General features: G+C 43.2%; 1 protein-coding gene across 1 annotated transcript in view; it reads left to right on the forward strand.

Moving 5' to 3' along the window:
- The window catches only part of LOC126234618 (uncharacterized), a 145,508-nt gene that overhangs the window by 112,512 nt on the left and 7,232 nt on the right, over positions 1-25,764 (forward strand). The window contains exon 4 of the mRNA XM_049943344.1: positions 9,739-9,901. Coding sequence (XP_049799301.1) covers positions 9,739-9,901 — 163 coding nt within the window. The remainder of the gene's footprint in view (positions 1-9,738; positions 9,902-25,764) is intronic.

Genomic DNA, 25,764 nt, shown 5'->3' on the forward strand with positions numbered 1-25,764 from the left:
GAGCGGTCATTTGCTCTGTCTGAGCGCCCATGCCCTGCCGTGATGGTGAGCGAGCTTCTTCCTGTATACTATGCCCATATGACCTTGGTGCAATAAAAACACAGCTTCCTGCTGTAGGGATTGAGGAATCACAACCCACGCATCGCCGTTCTTTGTATGCAGCAGCATAATACCTGACAGAGCGGAAAGCACATGACGTTGCGAAAAGTAGCGTCGCGCCACAGGATGGGGAATTTGTTTCAAACTGCGTGCCCACCAATGGCACACTATTGCAAAACAACCGAAGAGCTGCGTCAGAAGCAGATGCTGCGGCAACTCGCCGAAAGTCGAGAGGAAAATTTTGAAGATATCGATTGCAAAACATGACTCCTCAGGCGAATCAAACACTGCGTCGGTACCGACATGTCAATGTTCGAATGTTGAGCAATTGGCCTGTACAACAATTCATACACCTAATTAGACAATTTAGAGCCCAACGTTGGAATTTTTGCGCTGTCTGAGGTGGGACAGGTTTGGCACGATTGAACAAGGCCGTCAGAGGCTAATGATCTATCAGCAAATAGAACCGTACAAATACTGGCCGAATTTTGGAACAAGCTCTCTGTCTAGCTGATTATAGCTCTACACTTTGTTAAGTATTTTTGAGGCAAAAGCAAAAGTCTATCAGAAGAACCAATCTTATGGGAGAGCACCACTCCTATACTGTAGAAAGATGGCTCTACAGATAACACGGCAGGCTCGGCTGGGTCAAAGTGTTTACAATGTCTCTTTTAATTGCTGAAATACGTTCTGGCATTATTTGAAACTCACAAAAGGGACATGTTTCTGGTACAGCCGGTAAAATAGAGCAGCAATTTTCGCAGCGTTAGGAATGAATCTTTATAATGGACGAATTTGCCCATGACAGGTTGGAGCTCTTTCATGTTGCGGGCCACCAGCAGATCTCTATTCACAGCCAAGTGCGATATAGTTGGATTATACTCTGCGAATTCTTCCCAGAAGGACGAGCTCTTTTCCCTGCTGCGCTTTAAGCCAGCACCATAAAGAACTTGAAACAAACAATCTAAATTTGCTAAAAGTTCCACAGGCGCACAACTCGTGACAACAATATCGTCCAGCTAATTAGTACAAGAAGGAACTTAGGTTGTAAACTTCTCCAGGAACCATTGAAAAACTGCAGTAGTTGATGCACTTCCAAACGGTAGTCTTTGAAACTGGAACAAACCAAAGTGAGTGTTTATCACAAAGTACTGTTTGGACTGTTTGTCCAACGATAACTGTACATACGCCCGCCACAAATCTATTTCTGAGAAGTATCTAGCCTGTTCCATCTGTCCATCACTTCCTTTAGGCATGGAAGAGGAAAAGAATCCACTACAGTTCGTGGGTTTAATGTTGCCTTAGCAAACAAACGTAAACCGCCTGAAGGATCCTTCAGACTGACCAAGGGCGGTGTTTATTGGCTTACAGAACGGGTTTGATAAGCCCACTGACTTAGCATCTTTGTAGTTCCTTTGCCTTGTCCTTCACACCGATTTGCGCTTCAAAGTCTTTTGCCCTTCCTATACCTGGTTCCTTGTACGCACTACACAAATCAGAAACATTAGTGGGAGACACAGAAACACTGATTTGTAACACACTGTTCTGAATGTACAAGTTGATCAAATGAAATAAATCTGACACAAATATGTTTGCTCCGTTTTTAGAACTGAATACATGAAATGAAACGCATTTTGTCACTGCCCGAAAAGTTTCTGCCAAACCACACATCCCAAAGACGGCAATTTTTTGCTCGTTGTAGACAGACAAAATAGAAGTAAGCTGCTGTTGCGGTGGCTACCGGTTCTGGAGTAAGTGCATTTATTTATCAGCGAATCTGAAGGACCAATGTCCAATTGCAACATAATTGTCTTGTGTTACATTTTTAAATGAATAAAAAGTTTTTTCACCTGCCTGCACATTGCAGCAGAAGAATTCCGCGCGGCAGAAGTGCTTGGTCCGGCTCGCACCTGAATAAGTGGCGTGATCTTCACCGTGAACGTTTGTTGACAGTAAAGCAGTGGCTGCCGATTGCTAGCACGATGGAGACGTATTGTCTCACCTTGCCTGCCTCGTAGACATACAGTTTGTACGTGACCTTCACGTCCACATTGAAAGCAACGACCATGACAGCATGGACAATCTTTCCAATCATGTTCCGAAGAGTAGTGAGGGCATGATTTTCTCCCAGGGCTTTGTACAACCACTGTGTGCTGCGAGACAAAGTTTTTACATCTACTGTGATTTCTATTTGTCTAAGCACTATTCTTAATTACTTACGTATGAGACTGAGAGCCTGGTGCACAACCAACAACTGAAATACAAGGAGCGTCAAACTCAACCTCTGTTTGAGATTTCACTATATTTAAATGAGCGTCACGCAGTTTCAAAACTGCAGTGCGAATGCGTGCACCTGATACATTCTCAACAACAGCAACACGTAACATGACGTCATTATAGTTGATTCCACACTAACATTTATACTTGCAATGTGTGGTGAGACCTCTCAGTTCTGCTATCCACTGTTTAACTATCTGAGCAGGCTGCTGCTTCAGATGAAAAAATTTAAACTGGGCAGCTGCTGCATGGATTTCATTGTCATATATTCATCTGTCAGTTTCACAAGATAGTCATTCGTGACTTCCTTAGAAAAAATTTTGGCGTACTGTTTCACACAGAGTTGATACACCGTGCGACGGATGGTAGACTACACTACTGGCCATTAAAATTGCTACACCATGAAGATGACGTGCTACAGACGTGAAATTTAACCGACAGGAAGAAGATGCTGTGATATGCAAATGATTAGCTTTTCAGAGCATTCACACAAGGTTGGCGCCGGTGGCGACACCTACAACGTGCTGACATGAGGAAAGTTTCCTACCGATTTCTCATACACAGACAGCAGTTGACCGGCGTTGCCTGGTGAAACGTTGTTGTGATGCCTCGTGTAAGGAGGAGAAATGCGTACCATCACGTTTCCGACTTTGATAAAGGTCGGATTGTAGCCGATCGCGATTGCGGTTTGTCGTATCGTGATATCGCTACTCGCACTGGTCGAGACCCAATGACTGTTAGCAGAATATGGAATCGGTGGGTTCAGGAGGGTAATACGGAACGCCGTGCTGGATCCCAACGGCCTCGTGTCACTAGCAGTCGAGATGACAGGCATCTTATCCGCATGGCTGTAACGGATCGTGCAGCCATGTCTCGAACCCTGAGTCAACAGATGGGGACGTTTGCAAGACAACAACCATCTGCACGAACAGTTCGACGACGTTTGCAGCAACATGGACTATCAGCTCGGAGACCATGGCTGCAGTTATCCTTGACGCTGCATCACAGACAGGAGCGCCTGCGATGGTGTACTCAACGACGAACCTGGGTGCACGAATGACAAAACGTCATTTTTTCGGATGAATCCAGGTTGTGTTTACAGCATCATGACGGTCGCATCCGTGTTTGGCGACATCGCGGTGAACGCACATTGGAAGCGTGTATTCGTCATCGCCATACTGGCGTACCACCAGGCGTGATGGTATGGGGTGCCATTGGTTATACGTCTCGGTCACCTCTTGTTCGCATTGACGGCACATTGAACAGTGGACGTTACATTTCAGATGTGTTACGACCCGTGGCTCTATCCTTCATTCGATCCCTGCGAAACCCTACATTTCAGCAGTATAATGCACAACCGAACGTTGCAGGTCCTGTACGGGCCTTTCTGGATACAGAAAATGCTCGACTGTTGCCCTGGCCAGCACATTCTCCAGATCTCTCACCAATTGAAAACGTCTGGTCAATGGTGGCCGAGCAACTGGCTCGTCACAATACGCCAGTCACTACTCTTGATGAACTGCGGTATCGTGTTGAAGCTGCATGGGCAGCTAGCTATACCTGTACACGCCTCCAAGCTCTGTTTGATTCAATGCCCAGGCGTATCAAGACCGGTTATTATGGCCAGAGGTGGTTGTTCTGGGTACTGATTTCTCAGGATCTATGCACCCAAATTGCGTGAAAATGTAATCACATGTCAATTCTAGTATAATATATTTGTCCAATGAATACCCGTTTATCATCTGCATTTCTTCTTGGTGTGCCGGCCAGGGTGGCCGAGCGGTTCTAGGCGCTACAGTCTGGAACCGCGCGACCGCTATGGTCACAGGTTCGAATCCTGCCTCGGGCATGGATGTTTGTGATGTCCTTAGGTTAGTTAGGTTTAAGTAGTTCTAAGTTCTAGGGGACTGATGACCTCAGAAGTTAAGTCCCATAGTGCTCAGAGCCATTTGAACCATTTGATTTATTGCCTTCTGTATGTGGAAGTTTTCCTGTTTGCTGTAAAGGCTGGGGCTGGGTTTTAGTATTCTTACATCTGTTTCTGTTGTAGCTGGGTGGTGACTGTGGCTTAGGTGGTCAGCAAATGTGCTAAGGGAGCTGTTGCTTTTTAATACTCTGAGATGTTCTGAATATCTGGTTTTGAACTTTCTGCATGTCTGCTCTATGTATACTGACTTATTTATTGCGATGAATACATCTCTATCAGATAATCGAACCTATTTTTCCGATATCCGTTCCTTGACTTGTTAAATATGTGTGAACTTAATACTATGGGTACAAATGGTTCAAATGGCTCTGAGCTTATGGGACTCAACTTCTGAGGTCATTAGTCCCCTAGAACTTAGAACTAGTTAAACCTAACTAACCTAAGGACATCACACACATCCATGCCCGCGGCAGGATTGCAGCCGGAAAATAGCATCCAGCTTATACATTAGCAACAAGAATGAGGCTCTCTAAACTAAATCCCTCCTACCTGTTTCTTACTTCTCTCTGTGCTTTTGACTATAGTAGTATTGGTTGTCCTTCTGTCGTTCTTCTCGTTCTTCCTTGCTCCTGTTATTGTGCTGTACCTCTCCTTTCTTTTCTTCTTTCCCTTGTGTATTTATTTTAACAGGAACAAGGGACCGATGACCTCTCAGTTTGGTCCCTCCCCCCCCCCCTGCTGTTTTAAAACAACCAACCAACTCTGAACTAAACAACATACGATGGTGTTGGAGCCGCAACTAGCTGGAGTCTGCCTAACGTCGCGTAGCGAAGAGGCTCCAAGTGCAAGTGAGCTGTGTAGCTGCCGCCAGCCATCCTACACTGCGGCAGAGCCTCTGGAGGCGTGGCTCAGCGGGCGTGCACCATTGGGTCTGCCAGATCCCGCGCGACCGTTGTCGGCGTATGGCGGAAACTTGCAATTCCGTACGCAATCTTGACGCCCATGGTGTGGTATTGATACATAATACCATAGTCATAAAAAAGTCACGTGTGTTCTGTGTGTACTCTGCTACCCAGGTAACGGCTTTCATTGTGAAGCACACACCAGACTTATGAAAGGAAGTGCAGACCAGAGCACAGTTCCAGAAACCTGAAGCAAAGTCCGTCATGGCCTTTGTTTCAAACATGCCACGTGGATCCAAATCAGTGGGCTCGGTCGGATGTGGGTGTGATACTAGAAGTGGTAAGCTGTATTTTTACCTGTGGGCAAGAACAGAGTCTTTCTACCTCTGCCAGCCGCCTGTAGGAAATGGTGTTGGCCTCAGAACTAAAGCGACAATTCTTGGTGCTGGCATGAGCTTCGGCTTGCGAATGACTGCACCCCTCCCCTCCGACTCCTCCCGACCACGAGGTGCTTATTGGCTACCTTTCCTGCCCCAGACTTCGTTGCTCTAAGCGGCTCTTCAGCCCACGTACACATTGGAGCTCCGAATGAAACAAAATGGGGACATATGGAAGCCAGTTGAATAGATTATTAATTAGTTATATGATCCAAGTATCATGTGAATGACAACGTAATGGTGAGGGACGAATCAGGTTATTGGTAATTAAATCAATTTGTTCTTAAATTGGTTGCATCCTGATCATTTGCAGATGGCCTTACATAAATGAAAAGAACATGTAGTTTAAAATCAGAAATAAGTACACTATATAATCAAAAGTATCTGGACACCTGGCTGAAAATGACTTACAAGTTCGTGGCGCCATCCGTCGGTAGCGCTGGAATTCAATATGGTGTTGGCCCACCCTTAGCCTTGATGACAGCTTTCGCAGGCGTAAGTTCAATCGGGTACCGGAAGGTTTCTTGGGGAATGGCAGCCCATTCTTCACAGACTGCTGCACTGAGGAGAGTTATCGATGTCGGTCGGTGAGGCCTGGCACGCAGTCGGCGTTCCAAAACATCCCAAAGGTGTTCTATATGATTCAACTCAGGACTCTGTGCAGGCCAATTCATTACATGGATGTTATTGTCGTGTAACCACTCCGCCACAGGCCGTGCATTATGAACAGGTGCTCAATCGTATTGAAAGATGCAATCGCCATCCCCGAATTGCTCTTCGACAGTGGGAAGCAAGAAGGTGCTTAAAACATCAAAGTAGGCCTGTGCTGTGATAGTTCCACGCAAAGCAACAAGTGGTGCAAGCCCCCTCCATGAAAAACATGACCACACCATAACACCACCGCCTCCGAATTTCACTGTTGGCACTACACACACTGGCAGATGACGTTCACCGGACATTCGCCATACCCACACCCTGCCATCGGATCGCCACTCTGTGTACCGAGATTCGTCACTCCACACAACGTTTTTCCACTGTTCAATCGTCCAACTTTTACGCTCCTTTGGCATTTACCCGCGTGATGTGTGGCTTATGAGCAGCCGCTCGACTGTGAAATCCAATTTTTCTCAACTGCTGCCTAACTGTCATAGTACTTGCAGTGGATCCTGATGCAGTTTGTAATTCCTATGTGATGATCTCGATAGATGTCTGCCCGTTACACATTAAGAACCTCTTCAACTGTCGACGGTCTCTGTCAGTCAACAGACGAGATCGGTCCGTACGCTTTTGTACTGTACTTATACCGTTTCCACTTCACTATCACACCGGAAACGATGGACCTAGGGATGTTTAGGACTGTGGAAATCTCGCTTACAGACGTATGACACAAGTGACACCCAATCACCTGACAATGTTCGAAGTCCGTGAGTTTCGCGGAGCGCCCCATTCTGCTCTCTCACGATGTCTAATGACTACAGAGGTCGCTGATATGGAGTACTTGGCAGTAGGTGGCAGCACAATGCGCCTAATATGAAAAACGTATGTTTTTGTGGGTGTCCGTTTTCAAAGAAAATTTCTACTGGAGTAGCCCACAAGGACCTTTCTCTTTTAATTTAAAATTTAGTTATGTCACATGTCAGCTATTCAGTAACAACAGGTTTATGCCGTGTATTATTATAACAACTGCATACACAGATATTATTATGAATTCTCGGAACACAAGGTAAATCTAAAATGGTGACAAATGATCGTCAAAGAAGGAAATACTATATATTCCAATGGAGGAATACGGGTCGTAGATCACTTGGTGTTACGTTGTAAAAATGGGACACTAGTGCGTCTAGGAGGCCGAATGTGGCAAACAACAAGGCTAATGGCTGCGTCGAAGGTTGGACAGACTCCACGGAATCCGGACATGAAAACGAATAAATAACTATCGTAGTTATTCTTAAGTTAGTGTCCTTAAACTTATTTTGTCTCGCGTCTTTAATCTATTAGAGTTTAGTTCTGTACCTGTTTTCTGAAAGATAGCTTTCGAAAGAAAATTCTTATGAGGATAAGATGAAAGACTTCAGCCTTTCAGAAAGACGCCATTTGTATCATTTAAATTTTGTTTCTGTTAAACACGTGCCTGATACATATAAGCCTAAGTCGTCTTATTCTGGTTAGTGAAGTAGTCTTGTGTTTCGTGTGAATGATCAACTAAAATACGTTTCCATCGTGATTTTTTTTTTTTTTTTTTTTTTTTTTTTTTTTTTTGTTTGGACGATTCATCGTCAAAGGAAATCCGTTAGAAGATACGGCAGAAGTCTGATTCTTCAACATCAAAAAACTATTATTTAAAGAAAAAACTGTTTAATACAACGTATTAAAACGGACTGAAAAATAATTTTAGGATTTCTTCTTCTCTATACAGATTCCTAATTCCCTACTGATAGTCCTAAAAAATTTTGCGTGTGAATTTCGAATGGGTCTAGCAATACTTGTAAAGTGTAAAACGAAAAACGTGGGGCGCATGGAATAGAAAACGGATGCATGAATAGTTCACATAAGTCAGTAACAACCGTTTTGCACTCCAAATGATGTGAACCGTTGGGTGATATTTCTAAAAGGGAGCGGTGCGCTGCACTCTGTGCTACTATCTATTGCATGCGCCTCACGTTTTTCGTTTATATGGTATAAGTTTGGTCATAGTTATTAAAAATTCTCGAACAAATTTTCTGGACTATCTGTATTATGGGCTTAGGAAACTGTATGAGGCAGGAGAAATTATTTTATACTCTTTAGTCAGTTTTAAAAACGTGTTACATTAAAAAGTTGTTTATTTAAATAATTGTTTTATGCTTCATAGTTTTCTGTGAGTGAACTTTTTCAATCGATTTCAGTAATTTTCATGAGTACACACGGTAAATTTCAGATTTCGTCTCTTACGTATATGTCTCGAAAAGGCCGTGATGGTAAAAATGAGACAGATTCTAATGCGGAACCTTAGTAGCAACCGTTCTTAACGCGAAACATTCGCAATTGGGACAAGGAACGGCGAAAACAGCAGTAGCACTCTTAGTACTCCCCGCCATACAACATACACTAAAGCGAGTTAATATTGCGCTGTTATCCAGTTCTGAGCTAAGTTGAAAGTTTCAAGTTTCTAGCTCATCGGGATTTTTGTTTAAAAACTAATTTCAAAATTTGTACTGTGCAGACAAAAACCTGGCGGCAGATTTCAATTGTGCTGACTCGTGATGATGATCCATTTGAAGGACATTCCAAGAATGGCACCACGGGATAAGTGTAAAATATGGTATTAGATGATCGGCGATCAAAGGCTGCCGGCCGAAGTGGCCGTGCGGTTAAAGGCGCTGCAGTTTGGAACCGCAAGACCGCTACGGTCGCAGGTTCGAATCCTGCCTCGGGCATGGATGTTTGTGATGTCCTTAGGTTAGTTAGGTTTAACTAGTTCTAAGTTCTAGGGGACTAATGACCTCAGAAGTTGAGTCCCATAGTGCTCAGAGCTATTTGAACCATTTTTGATCAAAGGCTGATGTCGAAATCATGGGAAGGAAATCACTGGAACTATTCTATAATGGGGGACGTCGATTTAATCTACCGAAAGGGTTATGACAAGTGTTTTCTGTGGCGCAAAATTGGGTCTTTTTATTGATTGCCTTACAAGAAGTAAGGTAATAACCAGCGCAAGTTTTCTGGGTCAGCTTTGTGGAAAAAAGACAAAAGACCTTGAACGTAAAACGAAAAACATTACTTTTCTGTCAGGAACATCTGCACCTCAGATTGTTCGAACGACCACTACACTCACCAGGGTTGGCATACTCACTCCGAGGATGTATTCGACTTACTGAAACACGACAGTAACATTGCTTACCTAAATTTGGATCAAATCGATTAAAAAGTGCCTTCTGGACCTAAAAGAGAAGTGTCTCACTACTGGGGGAGAACGTTTCACGTTGATTGGGCTTGTATATTTTAGCATGGACCAAATATTAAAGAACACCAGGACGTTACACAGCTACTACGATATCAGTGGATGAATGGGAGTTGGAAGGTTTCCATGTGGACTGATTTCAGAACTTGTCTACAGGGTACGTACCCCTTCCGGAACTTCTCCATGAAGGACCATCAGCTGGAGAACTTCCTCATACTGCCGTACGGTCGCTTCCGGCTCGTAATCTACTTCAGCAAGGACGACAAGCCACTAGGGTGCCTCGACATTCGGATCCGAATCAGAGAAAAGGGAAACGTAGGTAAGTAGCCAAACCACCACTACATTACTCTCCACAAGGCGTCTATCGCAGTCTACACTATTATTTCCAGGGGTTCCTCTTTCGCAAGTACACAAAGTATAACTGCTTACCGAACGAGTAACATTCTTTCTTTTTTTTATCACCCCTACGCCTGGTATTCGATGGGACAGTGGGACTGTTGTGCATAATTAAGGTGTTTGCCTCAGATTAAAACGATTAGAAGCCAATTGCATTACAGTTACTGGATCTGCCAATCACAGCTCAGCATTAGTCATAAGTAGGGCCCAGATTTTTATGTACAATCAACAAGCAAAATATGTAAATATTTACGTAATGATATTGGGCAAAATGTACAAGAAAATATGTAATATCAAGAAAATTTTTTATTAAACATTTAACATAAAACGACAATTTCAATTTCAATCAATTTCTGAATCACGCTATATTATCTTTATACGCAGCACCCATGATTTAATTTCTTATTTTGAAAGTCTATACTGGGCCAGCAAAAGAAAATGTAGTTACCAAAACGACCGTAGCCCGTCGCCACAGGAATTACCTTTCATTCAGAGGCGTAACGAACAGTCAGAGACTTCTCCAAATCCTCTGTTGTCAAAGAATGCCGCAGATCAGAAGGAACGTTTTTGTAAGAGGAAAGTGGTATTTCCACATCATAGGACGTAAATGGTGCAAATTTTGATCAGACATTCCCGGAGGTATGTTCACTGGAGGATATTATTCTGCTGCAGACAGCAGCGAAAGTCGAGTAGCCTTTCCAACACTGTTGGAAATGAATAAGACCTCAGTGGGTTCTTCTCTGCCGAGTCCACATACGGCCGTTCGTCGACGGCTATCTATGTATGGAAGTTACTCATCTAGCGTAGCAAAATTTGCAGCAATTTTTTTGTAACAAAAATGTAAATAGTTTTTCCTTAATGTCGGTTCATCAGGAGTCTACTATCCGCAATATTTTTGTAAGAAACGCTTGATGTTCATTCACTTGAAGTTTATGTCATGGAATGTTCACAATCAAGCATGGAGCCGCACATCGTGGAAAAATTCGTTTGTGGAAGTTCCAGTCTTCTGCGTTGATGTCAGTAACATATGCTTCCGAGACGATTGCATTGCTTTGTTCTTCGTGTGCTCATCAATACTGTGCGTTCTCTTATCAAAAGTATCTGGACACTTATTAATGGACATCAGTATGGATTGTGTCCACCCTTCGCCTTTATGACGGATTGAACACTGTTGGGAACTCGTACAATGAGATGTCCGAACTCTATTGAGCAATGGCAGCACATTTTTCCTCAAGAGCCGAAACCTGGATAGCTGGTGATGACGGATAGTGGCGTCTAGAGCGAAGTCCACGTCCTGACTCATGCCAAAGGTGTTCTGTTGGGCTCAGGTGGGGATTCTGGGCAGGCCAGTCCATTCCAGGAACGTTATTTTTCAGTAACCATTGCCTCACATGTGCTGCTTTATGACAGGATGCATTATCATGTTGATACAAACCTCGTCTCTGATCTGTTCCTCTACTGGACTCATTACACAATAGCAGGAATAAAGGACAGCCAACCAGTTGCAAAAAATGGTGGTTTCCAAATAACCTTGACCACGGTTTCGACGGATCTAAACCCATCTTCTTCAGAAGGATAGAACTGCATACAATGCCATAACTTATAATGAAAACGCCATGGACCAATATTACTTGTCTAGCAGAAGCTACTCTCTACAAAAAGCGTAGGAATATCACAAACAAAATGGTATGTGTCAACATGCGGCAAGTAGTACTTAAACTTCACATTAGCAATTGACTCAATAAAAACTGTCTTCTCACGACATTTATCGGGAACGGTCTTATGTCCATATGTAAAAATTAAGGCCCCTAGAAACAAGGACTTGTCACATCAGTAAAACAAATCACTTAAAATAACACACCATGTTAGTACCTACACTATGTGATCAAGAGTATCCGGACACCCCCAAAAATACACTTTTTTCATATCAGGTGCATTGTGCTGCCACCTACTGCCAGGTACTCCATATCAGCGACCTTAGTAGTCATTAGACATCGTGAGAGAGCAGAATGGGGCGCTCCGCGGAACTCACGGACTTCGAACGTCGTCAGATGATTGGGTGTTACTTGTGTTATACGTCTGTATGCGAGATTTCAACACTCCTTTACATCCCTAGCTCCACTGTGGTAGTGACGTGGAAACGGAACACGTGCAGCACAAAAGCGTACAGGCCGACCTCGTCTGTTGACTGACAGAGACCGTCGACAGTTGAAGAGGGTCGTAATGTGTAATAGATAGACATCTATCCAGACCATCACACAGGAATTCCAAACTGCATCAGGATCCACTGCAAGTACTTGACAGTTAGGCGGGAGGTGAGAAAACTTGGATTTCATGGTCGAGCGGCTGCTCATAAGCTATACATCACGCCGGTAAATGCCAAACGACGCCTCGCTTGGTGTAAGCAGCGTAAACATTGGACGATTGAACAGTGGAAAAACGTTGTTTGGAGTGACGAATCACGCTACACAATGTTGCGATCCGATAGCAAGGTGTGGGTATGGCGAATTCCCAGTGAACGTTATCTGCCAGCATGCGTAGTGCCAGCAGTAAAATCCTGAGGCGTTGGGGTTATGGTGTGGTCGAGTTTTTCACTGTGGTGGCTTGTACCCCTTGCTGTATTGCGTGTCACTATCACAGCACAGGCCTACATTGATGTTTTAAGCACCTTCTTGCTTCCCAGTGTTGAAGAGCAATGCGGGGATGGCGATTGCATCTTTCAACACGTTTGCGCACCTGTTCATAATGCACGGCCTGTGGCGGAGTGGTTACACGACAATAACATCCCTGTAATGGATTGACCTGCACAGAGTGCTGACCTGAATCCTACAGAACACCTTTGGCATGTTTTGGAACGCCGACTTCTCGCCAGGCCTCACCGACTGACATCGATACCCCTCCTCAGTGCAGCACTCCGTGAAGAATGGGCTGCCATTCCCCAATAAACCTTCCAGCACATGATTGTACGTATGCCTGCGAAAGTGGAAGCTGTCATCAAGGTTAAGCGTGGGCCAACACCATATTTAATTCCAGTGTTACCGAAGGATGGCGCCACGAACTTGTAAGTCATTTTGAGCCAGGTGTCCGGATACTTTTGATCACATAGTGTACATGCCGACTGAGGGAGAGTGGAGAGCGTGGACACTGGAAACAACTCCCGAGGCGCATGCGCCGATAAACATGTGCGCTTGGCGTCTAAACAGCCAATAAGCATCAGCACACTGAAATTAATAACAGAAATATACTATGCAAATCAACGAGTATAAAATAAGATGTTGAAAAAGACAAATACATAAAATATACTGGCGTAAATTAAGATACCCTACTTATAGGACTGTCAATGCATTATCATACGGAAATAGCGATGTCTGTGTATATGTACGTTATTACAAGCATAATGGGAGCAATGACAAGATCACCTCCAGTACGTCAACGTACGGGAAGTAACACTGCCAATGCATAAGCACGCTATTAAACATTAGGACAGTAAAGATCAAAAATCCTTAAGTCTCTGAATAGTGGCAAACACATCTAAAGTGGGGGCATCAATATCCTAGTACAATATAAACCGACAAACGATGCTGTATAAACAAAAATTGTATAATAGAATCCTGAGTAAATAAACCACTCGCAAAGGCTACCGGCAGTCGTATGAAGATTCTTTTGTGAACAGTATAGGTTTGAACCCATCGAAAAATTGTCTACAGGCAAGCTGCAGCTGGTCTTTGCGCTCAAGATGTTTATATCTCTTTAATTTTCCCAAAGGTCCAACTTGCGCCCTTTAATTTCTCAGTGAAGAATAACTGTGTCTTCCAAATTTTTCGGCATGTGGTAGGCAATCAGTAGTTGTTCAGTAAACATAGAGTTATGTGCGTTAGCTCCTTTCTTACCTAAGAGATGCTCTTTCTATCTTGTTCCATCGTTCATCCCGTTTGGGCAATGTAATTGCAGGTTAATTTATAGACACCTGAATTGGAAAACGAGTCACCAGTATTTCTCACAGTATGCAGAAGTCTCCTCTGCAAACTATCGTCTGTAGAGAAAGAAACGTTACAGTTATATTTATTCATTAGAAGATGTTAATCTCATAAGAAACATTTCCTAAAAAGGGAATGCATAAGAATTTTTTTGCTGTCGGAGGAAAGGTCGTTGCACAGCGGTGAGCATTGAGAGGTTCTCTTTCTGAAGATGCGATCTGCCATGGCCATGTCATACCCGTTATTGACTGCGATCGATCTGATGACATTTAACTCATTTAGCTGACTGGTAGGCGATAAAGGGGTAGTTACAAGACGGTGTATGGCGGAATGAAAAAACGCTAGTTTATGAGCTTTCGGATGCGTCGAGTCAGCAGGGGTAATATTGTCTGAATAAGTTTGCTTACGGACGATGTTGAAATCCTTCAATTTCAACATCTTCCGTAAGCAAACTTATTCAGAAAATAGTATCCCAGCTGACTCGACGCATCCGAAAGCTTGTAAACTACCATTTTTTCATCCTTCAATTTCACTATGCAGGTCTGTCCTTCAGAAGAAGACGGGTTTAGATCCGTCGAAACCGTGGCCAAGGTTATTTGAAAACCACCATTTTTTTGCAACTGGTTGGCTGTCCTTTGTTCCTGCTGTTCCGTAACCGTTGCTAAAGTGCAGCTACGTTCAAAATATCGCATTACAGAACGTTGTAAACTGTGTTCATATCATCCCGCGTTTAGAGTTTTCTTGAGCGCAATAAGGGACCCCACGCTAACAGCGAAAAACACCCCCATATCGTACCGTTACCTTTTCTGTACTTCATTGTGGGCACTATACATCATGGCATGTGACGTTCTACAGGCATTTGCCAGGGTACAGCGTAATTCACAACTCCAAATCATTCGTTTCCAGTCATTCAGTGCCCAGTAGCGTTCCTCCTTACACCACCTCAAGCGCCACTTAACTGTGACTACGGAAACGAATGCCTTATGTGGACTGCTTGCCCATCGAAGTCCACTCTTTTTAACATCTTACGAACAGGAACTGTGCTAACTGAACTGCTCGTAGCACTATGGCACTCACGAGTGATTCTCTCTGTTGATTTCATGTGATTTCATTGCAGCTACCCTCTGTGATGCTGGATGGCTACTGCCCATCAGTACATGAGGACTGCTCTTAAAAAATCAGAAGTACCTCCTTCATAATTCAACTCAAAATGCAATTAACCACGATTTATTGTAGCAGTAGTGACTTTTAAAGGTAATTTACTTCCTGTCTCCAACTTTCATTGTAGATTGGATTCAAATAGTTTTCTAAGGCAGATGTCTACTCAGAGTTAGAAGGAAAATGAAGGGTAAAAAATAAGCCCTGATGTGTAATTTTAAGCAGCACACAAAAAATGTAAAGATATGTAATTACGGTGAAATACGTAAAAACTGGAGCTGTAAAATGACATGTATCAATTACGGCAACGCAATTCGTGAATATTTACACTTTTGACGTGTATAAGAGCAAGGAAAAAGAACATGTAATTAATATTTTCGGAATGCTGGATGAACATTGATACATTAAAAATTTGTATACACAGCATATTCCACAACAATATTTATTTAGGAGTTCGTTATGAACCTGCTTTCGGCTTCCTAGGCCATCGTCAGATAACTTACTACTAAACAGCGAGTCCACGTAACTGAAGCGTGACTTCATAGCTAGACGAACTTTGTTTTCAAAGATACGTGAAACTCACAACTATATGACGATGGAAGAACAGAAGCATAAGTGTTTGAGAAAGAACTCCCTAGTTTTAAGTATAAATTTAATGGGGAAATTAATGAAAAATTACATCAACGAGTACATATTATGAAAGAGAATTCCTTCACGTTTTGTTTAATGTTAGTGGACTTCAACGTGGGATCCATTTGTTGCCCTGCACACGTCAAGACGATATTCCACTTCTCGCCACGTATTCACCCACATTTCAGGTGTAACTGCCCCAGCCGCCGCGATAATTCTTTCATGTAATTGATGTCTCTGATCTTTTCACTGTACACAGCATTTTTTATGTGGCGCCAAAAGAAAAAGTCCAGTGGGGTTAAGTCTGGGCTTAGTGCTGGCCAAGGTATTGGGCCAGCCCTCCCTATCCACCTCCCTTGAAAGCGAGCGTCAAGAGCTACACGCACATGGTTACTCTAATGAGGTGGGGCGCCATCTTGTTGGAAACACTCGAAGCCCCTTTTGCGCCTCAATATCGTCCATTTGGGCAAAGAAGTACTCTGTCAACATGTCACAGTAAACGTCAACGTTTATTGTTTTTTCTACAAAAATGAAATCACTCGATCGTCCATCAAACCGCACCAGACATTAACTTTGGGAGAGTCACGTAGATGCTGAATAACTTCGTGTGGATGCTCTGCCCCCCCTCCCCCAAATTCTGCAGTTCTGCAGTTATGACGATTAATTGTTCCACTGACATGAAATGTACCCTCATCAGAAATGAGAATCTTTTTTTAAAAAAATTGATATCATCATCAATTCTGTGTCAACGGCAAACTCATACACTTCGATTTTATCAGTAGGTTTTATTTCATGTAACAGTTGCAATTTGTAGGTGCGCAACTTAAGTCTTTTATGTACATGATCATACACAGTACCTTTAGGCACTCCTAATTGTAGACTACTTCTGGCCAATGATTTCTTTGGGCTCCGAACACACGAAACACGGATCTGTTCAACATCTTCAGAAGTTCTCGGTCTACTTTGTGATTTTGCTTTTAAAACACTACCGGTTTCCTTGGAAGACTTTAGCCAATGACGGACAGTTTTTGCTGCAACCGGTTCACCACCATACTGACATCTAAAATTACATTGCACTGTTATAACTGGCTCAGTTTTCACAAGCCAAATAACACACTGCGCTTTCTTTTGCGGAGTACACATTGTTGCTGAGGTGCTCTGCACTGCCTGGACTGAACAGAGGGAACAGAGGAAAAAAGTAGCACTGGTGCCATCTCAAGGTGAAGCAGACGTGCCAACTGCAGGGGAGCCAAACTTGGCGAGTTGATGAATCAAACACCGCAAATTAGAATAGTGTATATCACACATCAAGGACACATCAAAACTAGGGAGTTATTTTTCAAACACACTGTATAATACCCAAAGAAGCTCTGAACAATTAAATCTTATACTAGAGTATACTCAAAAATTAAAAATATAGGAAGGTATCAGACAAAAACGTTGTACAAGTGAGTTGTTGTTGTTGTGGTCTTCAGTCCTGAGACTGGTTTGATGCAGCTCTCCATGCTACTCTATCCTCTGCAAGTTTCTTCATCTCCCAGTACCTACTGCAGTCTACATCCTTCTGAATCTGCTTAGTGTATTCATCTCTTGGTTTCCCTCTACGATTTTTACCCTCCACGCTGCCCTCCAATACTAAATTGGTGTTCCCTCGATGTCTCAGAACATGTCCTACCAACCGATCCCTTCTTCTAGTCAAGTTGTGCCACAAGCTCCTCTTCTTCCTAATTCTATTCAATACCTCCTCTTTAGTTATGTGATCTACCCATCTAATCTTCAGCATTCTTCTGTAGCACCACATTTCGAAAGCTTCTATTCTCTTCTTGTCTAGACTATTTATCGCCCACGTTTCACTTCCATACATGGCTACTCTCCATACAAATACTTTCATAAATGATTTCCTGACATTTAAATCTATACTCGATGTTAACAAATTTTTCTTCTTCAGAAACGCTTTCCTTACCATTGCCAGTCTACATTTTATATCCTCTCTACTTCGACCATCATCAGTTATTTTGCTCCCCAAATAGCAAAACTCCTTTACTACTTTAAGTGTCTCATTTCCAAATCTAATTCCTTCAGCATCACCCGACTTAATTTGACTACATTCCATTATCCTCGTTTTACTTTTGTTGATGTTCATCTTATACCCTCTTTTCAAGACACTGTCCATTCCGTTCAACTGCTCTTCCATGTCCTTTGCTGTCTCTGACAGAATTACAATGTCATCGGCGAACCTCAAAGTTTTTATTTCTTCTCCATGGATTTTAATACCTACTCGAACTTTTCTTTTGTTTCCTTTATTGCTTGCTCAATATACAGATTGAATAACATCGGGGATAGGCTACAACCCTGTCTCACTCCCTTCCCAACCACTGCTTCCCTTTCATGCCCCTCGACTCTTATAACTGCCATCTGCATTCTGTACAAATTGTAAATAGCCTTTCGCTCCCTGTATTTTACCCCCGCCAGCTTCAGAATTTGAAAGAGAGTATTCCAATCAACACTGTCAAAAGCTTTCTCTAAGTCTACAAATGCTAGAAACATAGGTTTGCCCTTCCTTAATCTAGCTTCTAAGTTAAGTCGTACGGTCAGTATAGCCTCACGTGTTCCAACATTTCTACGGAATCCAAACTGATCTTCCCCGAGGTCGACTTCTACCAGTTTTTCCATTCATCTGTAAAGAATTCGCGTTTGTATTTTGCAGCTGTGACTTATTCAACTGATAGTTCGGTAATTTTCACATCTGTCAACACCTGCTTTCTTTGGGATTGGAATTATTATATTCTTCTTGAAGTCTGAGTGTATTTCGCCTGTCTCATTCATCTTGCTCACCAGATGGTAGAGTTTTGTCAGGACTGGCTCTCCCAAGGCTGTCAGTAGTTCTAATGGAATGTTGTCTACTCCCAGGGCCTTGTTTCGACTTAGGTCTTTCAGTGCTCTGTCAAACCCTTCACGCAGTATCTTATCTCCCATTTCATCTTCATCTACATCCTCTTCCATTTCCATAATATTGTCCTCAAGTACATCGCCATTGTATAGACCCTCTATATACTCGTTCCACCTTTCTGCTTTCCCTTCTTTGCTTAGAACTAGCTTTCCATCAAAGCTCTTGATATTCATGCAAGTGGTTCTCCTTTCTCCAAAGGTCTCTTTAATTTTCCTGTAGGCAGTATGTATCTTACCCCTAGTGAGATAAGCCTCTACATCCTTACATTTGTCCTCTAGCCATGCCTGCTTAGCCATTTTGCACTGCCTGTCGATATCATTTTTGAGACGTTTGTATTCCTTTTGCCTGCTTCATTTACTGCATTTTTATATTTTCTCCTTTCATCAATTAAATTCAATATTTCTTCTGTTACCCAAGGGTTTCTACCAGCCCTCGTCTTTTACCTATTTGATCCTCTGCTGCCTTCACTATTTCATCCCTCAAAGCTACACATTCCTCTTCTACTGTATTTCTTTCCCCCATTCCTGTCAATTGTTCCCTTATGCTCTCCCTGAAACTCTGTACAACCTCTGGTTCTTTCAGTTTATCCAGGTCCCATCTTTTTGTAGTTTCTTCAGTTTTAATCTACAGTTCATAACCAATAGATTGTGGTCAGAGTCCACATCTGCCCCTGGAAATGTCTTACAATTTGCAAATTTCCCTTTTCAGATTTTCTAACCTACCTGCCCGATTAAGGGATCTGACATTCCACGCTCCGATCCGTAGAACACCAGTTTTCTTTCTCCTGATAACGACGTCCTCTTGAGTAGTCCCCGCCCGGAGATCCGAATGGGAGACTATTTTACCTCCGGAATATTTTACCCAAGAGGACGCCATCATCATTTAATCATACAGTAAAGCTGCATGCCCTCGGGAAAAATTACGGCCGTAGTTTCCCCTTGCTTTCAGCCGTTCGCAGTACCAGAACAGCAAGGCCGTTTTGGTTAGTGTTACAAGGCCAGATCAGTCAATCATCCAGACTGTTGCCCCTGCAACTACTGAAAAGGCTGCTGCCCCTCTTCAGGAACCACACGTTTGTCTGGCCTCTCAACAGATACCCCTCCGCTGTGGTTGCACCTACGGTACGGCTATCTGTATCGTTGAGGCACGCAAGCCTCCCCACCAACGATAAGGTCCATGGTTCATGGGGGGTTACTGGCCAGATTACTATAACATGATGAACTGGTGAATGTGATGAATAGGCCGAAAACAAAGAGGGAGCAATGGGGAGAAAGGAGTCTATGGAATGTGGATGTAGTCAGTTACAACAAGAGAGTAATTCTAGCGATCTGCCTTAGTTCCTTTGTGGAGGGCAACATTTTTATTATGATATGAATAACTTTCATTCAGAGCATGTTCAGCAAAGGTGGAATGTTTCTTCCTCATTTCTAACTTCTTTCATCCTCAATCAGTGTAGTAGTTATAGCCCTACTTGACTTATCTACAAATACCGTGCCACACAGATTGCAGGATATCCTATAAATTGCACTCTGTTCTAAATATGGTATCTTATCTTTACTTTTGACCGGAATGTGGGCAACAGTATTCCTAGGTTAAAAAACTGGAGTACATTTCCTGGGTCTTAGTTTGCTGGCAAGTTTCTGTGAAGTCGTACCTACGTAAACACTGATCAGCCAGAACATTACATCGATCTACCTAATAGATGGTATGTCCACCTTTGGTACGGATAACAGCGGCGACGCGCCGTGGTATGGAAGCAATAAGGCCTTGGTAGGTCGCTAGAGATAATTGGCACCACATCTGCGCACGAAAGTCACCTAATTCCCGTAAATTGTGGAGAGGGGCCCGATGAGCACTGAAGCCACGTTCAGTCACATGCCAGATGAGTTCGATAGGGTTCAGATCTGGCGAGTTGGGAGGCCAGCACATTAACTGGAACTCGCCACTGTGTTCCTCGAACCTCTCCATCACACTCTTGGCCTTGTGACAGGGCGCATTATCTTGCTGAAAAATGCCACTGCCTTCGGGAAACATGATCGTCATCAAGGCGTGTACGTGGTCTGTAGCCAGTGTACGATACTCATTGACCATCATTGTGCCTTGAACGAGCACCACGGCCCAGGAATGCCCACACGAATGTTCCCTAGAGCGTAATGGAGCGGCCGCCAGCTTGTCTCCGTCCCGCAGTACAGGTGACGACGGATGCGCGCCCTCCGATCGGTATTATGAAGAAGAAGGTATTGGACTTCATCAGGTCATGCAACGCTTTGTTACTGCACCAACGTCCAGTGCCGATGGTCAAGCGTCTATTACAGTCGTAGTTGCCGATGTCGTGGTGTTAATATTGGCGCAAATAGAAGCTCATCATCAGAAGTGTTGCCGGCCGCGGTGGTGAGCGGTTTTAAGGCGCTTCAGTCCGGAACCGCGCGACTGCTACGGTCGCAGGTTCGAATCCTGCCTCGGGCATGGATGTGCGATGCGCTTAGGTTAGTTAGGTTTAAGTAGTTCTAAGTTCTAGGGGACTGATGACCTCAGATGTTAAGTCCCATAATGCTCAGAGCCATTTGAACCATTAGGAGTGTTCGGTGTACTGTGGTTTCAGACACACTTGTACTCTGCCCGCAATGTTAGTTTCATCACAGTTCGCCGCCTGTCCTGTTTTACCAGTCTGCCCAGCCTACAACGTCCGACATCTGTATTGAGGGGTGACCGACCAACCCCATTACGTCAGAACGCAATTTCACCTTGTTTTCGCCACGTGTTGAAGACACTCCTCGAACATTCGACAAATCGTGCAGTTTGCAAAATACTCGTGCCGAGCCTCTGGGCCATCACAATCTGCCCTCGGTCAGACTCAGACTGCGCGCCTTTCTACCCATGGACAGCACGCTCACTGAGAACATGCACCGTGCGGGTGTCTGACTACCAGTAATTCCTGGTCAGGTGACGGTGCTATCACCTAGACGGATTTATATCGATAGTAGGTCGATGGTCATAATGTTCCAACCGATCAGTGTAGCATGGGGCCGTTTGTTATCAGTGTGGATTAGTGCATTCTGAGGAGGATACAGAAGTGTTATTATCATCTAATGGCAATGTTGTCAATCAGAGTAGGTCTATAACCATTGCTGTACGCTATTTCTTTATTTTCAATTCATTTTGAAAATCGTTTTGGTTTGCGGTATAGATAGTGGGCGGCACACTTTGGAGTGGATGTCTGCATCTTTGTGTGTTCACGTTCACCTGTTTGCGCATATAACATACTAATCTATGCCATTGTACACTGGTGCAGCGTTTGCGGGTTATAAATTCCTGCACTTTTAATCTTTGACTACACTTTAAGACAGGGCCGGCCAAACGCTGCACAGTGTGCAGACGTGCGGAAGTGCTGCACATGTGCGCACGTGTGCGACAGCGAGCGACAGCGACATCTGTTATTAGACATGTGTCCTAAATGAACGGCGGCGGCTCCACTTCCCTGTTTATGCGGTACAAGCAAGAGCGCAACATACCCAGTCTCGTTTACCCCTGGTGACCGTAACTTTAACAGAGAAGTACTGAGAAATGGCAGGTACTGTGAAAAAGCAAAGGACGGGAGATCTGTGTTCTCAGTCGTTTAAAAATGACTGGGAACTGCAATTCTTTTTTGTAGCCGTTGGCGAAAACTCACAGTGTTTGCTGTGCCGCCGAATAATAGGCGGACAGCGTAAGTTTTCAATTGAAAGACACTACAATACACATCACAAAGACGAGTGTAGTATACTCAACAGTGAAGAACGGCAAGCAAAATTAAATGTCCTTAAGAAAATAGATGAGACACATCAACTCGATTTTACTGTACGTCAAAGTAACTGATACTTCTTGAACTCTTAGTTTCTTGTGTTACATTTATGTCTATTTTACTGTACGCTGTACAATGTACTGTTTTCAATTTTCCAGAATGACAACCACACTAAATCTTCACTGCGAGCAAGTTTTAAAATCGCATTAAGAACTGCACAATCTGGGAAACCCTTTTCCGAAGGGGAGTTTGTGAAAGGGTGTGTGATTGATGCTGCAGAACTTGTGTGTCCGACGAACGTTAGCAGGTTTCAAGAAATCAGTCTGTCCAGACAAACAGTGACAAGACGTATCAGTGCTATGGCCGGCGATGTGCACAGGCAGCTAATAAATAAGGCTAACGACTTTGTTGCTTTCTCTGTTGCGCCCGATGAAGCAACAGATCTTACAGATACAGACCAGGTTGTGATATACATACGAGGTGTCGATAACGCACTTTGTGTAACAGAGGACGTTTTGGACTTAGTACCTTTGAAAGGGACTACTACAGGTGCGGACTTACTCCAAGCTGTGGAGCAAGCGATTGATGGCGTCAGTATGGACTGGAATCGGTTAGTCTCGGTGACCACAGATGGAGTACCATCAATGCAAGGCCATCAGAGAGGACTCATAGCACGGACGCGCAAAAAGCTAGGGCGCACAGACGAGACGTTGTATGGAATTCACTGCATTCTGCATCGAGAGGCGCTTTGTGCAAAATCAGTAACGTTAGCAAACGTCATGCAATTTGTGCGTAGTGTAAACTATCTAAAGACACACGGGCTTACGCATCGCCAGTTTCGGCGGCTCTTGGAGGAATTAGGAGCGGAGTACGGCGACATACCTTACTATACCGAAGTACGCTGGATCAGTCGAGGTAAAATGCTGAAAATATTTTTTGATTTACGTACCTATGTTGGAAGACCCTTGTTGGATATCAGACCTTGCATTTCTCGTGGACATTACGTCTCACATGAATAGCCTGAACGTCAGCTTGCAAGGTGAAAATAATTTAATTTCTGTCATGTTGGAAAAAGTAAATGCCTTTGAAAGGAAGCTTGCGCTTTGGGAGAGCCTGCTATTGAAAGAAAACACTGCAAATTTCCCGGCTCTTGGACTGGTCCATGAAAGTGCTAGATTTCAAGAATACGTGTCAATAATTGTAAAAATTACGGAACAATTTCGAGCAAGATTTGCAGATGTTACGAATTTGTCTTCTGTCATTCTCCTCTTTGCTCGACCGTTCTCGTCGTCAGTTGAAGATGCTCCGAATGATCTACAGATGGAACTGATCGACCTACAGTGCAATACAAGACTGGAGGACAAGTTCTTTGCAGTGCGAAGTACAAAAGAAGTCTACGAAAATTTTTCACAACAAGAATTTCCACGCCTGCACCGAGAAGCCGCGAATGTCCATGTTCGGGTCGACATATCTTTGTGAAAGATTTTTCTCGGTGATGAAAATGAATAAATCAAGGTTTCGATCAAGCATAAGTGATGAAAATCTTCGCAACTGCTTGCGTTTGTCAATGAGCCGTGCTTCTGTGCCCGATATTAACTATATCATTTCTCATGACCAGTGATAAACGTGTTTGGATTTATTCCTTTCATAATTAAAAATTATTGTGTACTAACTGTGCATTATTGCCTCATTCTGCTCCATGTTACATTATTATCAGGAAAATTGGTCATTAAACCGATTGTTCCAATGTATACTTACATTTAGGGCTTTTCTTAATGTGTGAAGGGCTACGCTCAGCTGAAGTCGATAAAACATAACATTCATCTAATTGTCGGTTATTATGCAGATTTCAGACGGTGATGAAAGATATAGCAATAATGGTATTGAAATAACAAGTGATCATCGAGAGGTCTGCGGTTATCATTCTGTTCAGAAGTCAGTGAGACAGAAATTATGTGGGTGTAACTGAGGGCACCGAGAATTAGTTATAGGAAATCTTGCATTAGTTTAATGTTATTTGAAATCATGAATAAGGTTCGTTGGAAGTCGCTAAGTGCTCTCTTTCTTAAATACTAGATCAAAAACATTACGCGTATTTACGTGCCGTCAGTCAAGCTGGCTTCATAAAAACCCACGGTTGTAAACTGTATTACTTGTCTTACTGGGTTAAACTGTTAACATAAAAGTAGATGTCTCAATGAGTAGACTGTGACAGTATTTTAAATGTTTAATACGCGAAATATCTTCCCATGGTTGGCTTGCAAGCTGTGGAAAGAGCACTAGAATGCGCCGCTACAGAGTATCCCAGCAAATGGATAAAGCGACATCTGTGCGTAGAGACATGGACTACATGAACGCTGACGGCTGCGGCGTGCACGCTGTGACCCGGAAGTTGCACATGTGCAGGAGCACCGCACGCGTGCAGAATCTCTGGCCGGCCCTGCTCTAAGATATATTTTGTCAGAGCTTCGTCGGGTACTTCATTAAACTTATATTTTTTATCGATGTAGAGGTAAAGGCCACTCCTTTGAAAAAGAATCTTTGTAGGGCTATGAACTCTGTCAAAAGTTGTGGAGACTATCTGCTTAGTGTTAAGTTATCTAACGATGGCCAGGGAAGCCGAAAGCCGGTTAATAGCGAACTATTAAATAAATATTATCGTGGAATATAAATTCTGCGTATTGAAGTTTTTAATATGTAATTACATAAAAATCCGGGCCCTAATCATGAGGCAACATGTCAGCTCGTCTAACTACAATTATTCCATTTTTCTTTATTGTCGTGTTCATCCCTTGTTATGTTGTTGATAAAATGATAGGGTCAAGTGTTTTGGGTAGCCCTAAGGCTAGGGACCATTCGCATACCCAACAGAAGGATCGCTACCCTACAGAACATGGCAGAAGTACGAATATTACACACTCCCCCTGCTTAGGCAAATGGAACAAATCACTTTGTTCTTTTTGCATTCTATGTGGTCTACGTTGGGCTTGATGGGACTTATGGAGGCACCACTAGTTTATGGGCGGTTCCTCAAAAAACTACACAAAAAGGTTTTTTTTACTATATTTTCGGCGTCACCAGCGGTCCAAAACACAGACGAAAGTTTCACAACGGCTATTCACAGCAAATGACTGAAATTTTAATTGAAATATTCCTAAGATTCCGATCGCGAATAACTTTGAAAATTTTTTTTCATATCTTTATCAACTTCGGTGATACAGAGGTTTAAAATTACCCTACTCGTACAAGCAAAATCCGGTTTGACCCGAAGAAGTAGTTTATAAAGTGAC

Source organism: Schistocerca nitens, chromosome 2 (genome assembly GCF_023898315.1).
Source record: "Schistocerca nitens isolate TAMUIC-IGC-003100 chromosome 2, iqSchNite1.1, whole genome shotgun sequence".
NCBI classification, from domain to species: domain Eukaryota; kingdom Metazoa; phylum Arthropoda; class Insecta; order Orthoptera; family Acrididae; genus Schistocerca; species Schistocerca nitens.